Consider the following 3,640-nt stretch of genomic DNA (forward strand, 5'->3'; position numbering starts at 1 on the left):
AGAGAATTGATTCTTTAGTTGGAGAAGCCTGGCACGAGATTGGCTGTTGAAGCGTTGCTCGAGAGCCTGCCACACCTTGTAAGAAGAGGAGAAATTTGCAACAGAGGCAAGCACACCTTCGGACATAGATGAGCGAAGCCAAGAGAGCAGTAATTGATCTTTCTTTCGCCATTGAGGAAACAATGGATTAGGATTTCCATTAACCAGGGTGGAGGGAGGGGGAACTCCAGAGAACAAAATTTCATCTAGATCATGGCCTATCACAGTGGGCACCACCTGTGATTTCCAAGCCAAGAAGTTGAGACGATCCAATTTGATCGTGAGGGAAGAAGAAAGAGAATGCGAAAAAGGATTCCTAGAAGGAATCGTTGATGGTGAAGGGGCAGACGGAATCGTAGATGCCCGAGGGGCAGACGGAGTAGTAGAAGCCGAGTTGGTGGTGGGATCAACTGAGGAGGACTCCATTGACGCAAGTCAGAGGCAATCTGATACCATGTAACAAAGAGAAAGGAGATGAAACAGAGAGTATCTGAAATCAATCTCAAGCTAGAACAGAGGCGTTAAAGAACCAACTGAACTAACTGAGAAAAGGCTTTATTTATATCCCAGTTATTGTACAAAAGCAAGAAACTACAACAAACAGAATAACAACTTTGAAAACAGATTTAACAAAAAAGTCGTTAAGTGATATCTATACTAACACCGCTCCACCTTGATTAATTGTAATAGGGAGATTAAAAAAAATTGATCGGTTCAATATTTTTTTTTAGGATTAATTGTTTAATTAGAAAACTAAAATAATGTCTATTATTATCTCGTAAAACACCAAATCGAAATAGCCTTTCTTTGGTCTATAGCCTTTCCAATGCATTTATTTTCTTGTTAATAACCTCAACAATTTTATAGTCCACTGCTAGAAACTCAGATTTAGAGAAAAAAAGTTTAAATGTATACGTTTTTTTACCTCCACTAACTTCCTCCAATATAGGAAATAGAATTTAAAGGAGGAACTTCCTAATTAAACTAATTATACTATTAAATATACACTTGATGCACTCACTTTACCCAATAATTTCGAAACCATATTCCAATTCCCAACATCCCTAAAGACATGATTATCATAATTTTTGCTTTGACAAACTTGGTGACATTTAACATTATAAACTTCAACACTTTTTCATAAGAAGGCATTACTCGCTAGATCAAGGATATAGCTAATAGTAATGCTATATAATAATGATACCAAAAACTTATATAATATAATAACAAAATACACAAGCTTTATTGATGATGCAATCTCTATTATTCCAATTAAAGTACGTACAAAGTCCAATGGACCCATTATTATCTTTTAAAGCATTGAAAAGGAAAACAACATCTAATAATAAAACATACGTAAACGAAACACACAAATTTCACAATTACTTATTCTCTACACATCTATATATTAACTAAAACTTAATTAGTACGTACGTAGTGAAGAGATACATCAATCTAATAAGCAATTAATTCTTGTATGGATATTAATTTTATTTAGCGATAATGAGCTTAACTTTGGCTTGATAAGCAGCCCCGGCCTTCCAAAGTTTGGGTATGGCATTGGTAGAGTAAACCCAATAAGTGTACCCTAAATTAGTTGTAGCTTGAAACCTCAATGTGATGGGTCCCCTTGGTGGATTTGCCATGTCCCAAACTGCTCCATACACTCTACGCATGGCCTTCCATTGGTTTGTCTCCTTTTGCCACAGTTCAACTGCTGTGATGTCGTTTTTGCCGCTTACATGTAAAATGGTTAAAGCCAAATAGTATGGATAATTGCTATGTTCACTGATCTTGTAGGTGATGACACTATTATTAATATGATGAGTTGGGTAATAATTGCAAGAGATCCTTTTGTATTCAACTTCAACAACACCATAACTCATCAACTTTTTATCTGCCTTTGGAAGAGCTAGCTTTGAGAAAGCTCTTGGGCTAAGAATGAAGTCAGTTCTATCTCCTTCCCCGTAGTCAGTCACTACTATATTCACCCCATCATAGGTACAAAGATGAGGGTTCTTGCACCTAACCTGAAATGTTAACCTACTTATTAATAAATTATTGTGTGTATTAATATTTGACTACACATATATAAATTATTATTTGTTGACCGAGTCACTTTGATGTTATATATATTATATTAAATTATGTTATATATGATATTATACCAAATACCAACTATATATGAAACAGATACAATATTCACCTGATAACATGCACCACAACCAGCACCATCCTTGTAGAGTGCCCTAGAAACAGCTGATACATAGCCATTATTGACAGTCCTTCCATATTCGCCAAATCCACAAGCTCCACCTAATAAATTAAAGATACAGAAGAATCATTACTATATGTTATTATATACATAGGTAATAAAAATACATATACATGTGTTACAATATGACTATATATAATATACATACTTGGAGTTCCATAGCCATCCGGGGTGCCATAATAGGTGGCTCTTGAGGCTGTAAACGTTGATGCACATAATACAGGAAAGAGCACCAGAAAACCAACTACAGTATATAGTTGTTTCTCATGCTTATTAAACTCCATTTTCTTTTTTACTTTGGACACAGAAAAATATATAAAAAAGATATATATGGTTGAGAGAGATAAACACAAATGATTATGAAAGGAAGTGTTATTAATTGGTGTTCTAGCAAAGAAAAGAAGGTATGTCATGTATTTATAGTGTCCATATGGATATTTCATGAGGTGGGTACGTAGCTAATTAATTCTGAATTAGACCATTCCAATCCAAGGGAATAGATATAAATTAATATATGATGGTTTAATATGAAATCCACGGGCCATTATATATGTGTATAGGTGAACTTTGTTGACTTCTTTGACTTTTACGTATATATATCATAATTAGAAATATTATATTATTAAGAGAATTACTAAAATGCTACTTGTCTAACTACCTTTTAACCTTTTTAAGTGTAAGATAAATAATTTAATGTAATAATTTTTAAAGAATAGCAATACACTATTAGCTAGAAGAACATTTGACTTTTGTGCAGCCCAATACCTTTGCCCTCTCTCTCTTGCTTTTCCCACAATAATATTGTTATTTAATTGTCACGTACGTAGGATTCTAATACAAGAAGATATTGGAAAAACAAATAAATTAGTAGATGGGGATGGGAATCGATGTGTCCCGTTAATTGTTATAAAATACAACAATTCAAACCTTAATTATTACTACGTACATTGATTGATTATAAAACCTTATTATAAGGTCATTTCGTTGTTTTAATTAAAAGAGAAATGCTAAAGGGTATCATTATGTATCAATATCGCTATTGGTAAGTATCGAGTCCCATATAATTTAATATAGTAGCTTTTAGAAAGTATCGCTAGCCAATTATAACACGACATGTTGAGAAAGTGCTAGACACTACTGGTGCCTAATAGCAATGCCCTAATTAAAATGAATTCTAGTTTGAAGTCGTACGTAGTGTGGTAGAATAGGATAAGGTACCACTGGTATAAGGTTTTATATATAAACCAATAAACATTATTATTTGGTGCTTTTAAGTCTTAAGGTGCCTACGTGGGAACGACTGCGAAGACAGCCTACACCTGTTCA

The 3,640-nt window shown here is 33.8% G+C and overlaps 1 protein-coding gene across 1 annotated transcript; it reads right to left on the minus strand.

Moving 5' to 3' along the window:
- Nucleotides 1-1,260: 1,260 nt before the first annotated feature.
- Nucleotides 1,261-2,711, minus strand: LOC133038004 (expansin-like B1). The gene is made up of 3 exons (XM_061115908.1): nucleotides 2,463-2,711; nucleotides 2,246-2,355; nucleotides 1,261-2,069 (listed from the first exon to the last, which is right to left on the minus strand). The coding sequence occupies exons 1-3, from the start codon at nucleotides 2,596-2,598 to the stop codon at nucleotides 1,530-1,532; spliced, it is 786 nt and encodes a 261-aa protein (XP_060971891.1). The 5' UTR covers nucleotides 2,599-2,711; the 3' UTR covers nucleotides 1,261-1,529.
- Nucleotides 2,712-3,640: the final 929 nt, after the last annotated feature.

Source organism: Cannabis sativa, chromosome 5, assembly GCF_029168945.1.
Source record: "Cannabis sativa cultivar Pink pepper isolate KNU-18-1 chromosome 5, ASM2916894v1, whole genome shotgun sequence".
Lineage (NCBI taxonomy): Eukaryota > Viridiplantae > Streptophyta > Magnoliopsida > Rosales > Cannabaceae > Cannabis > Cannabis sativa.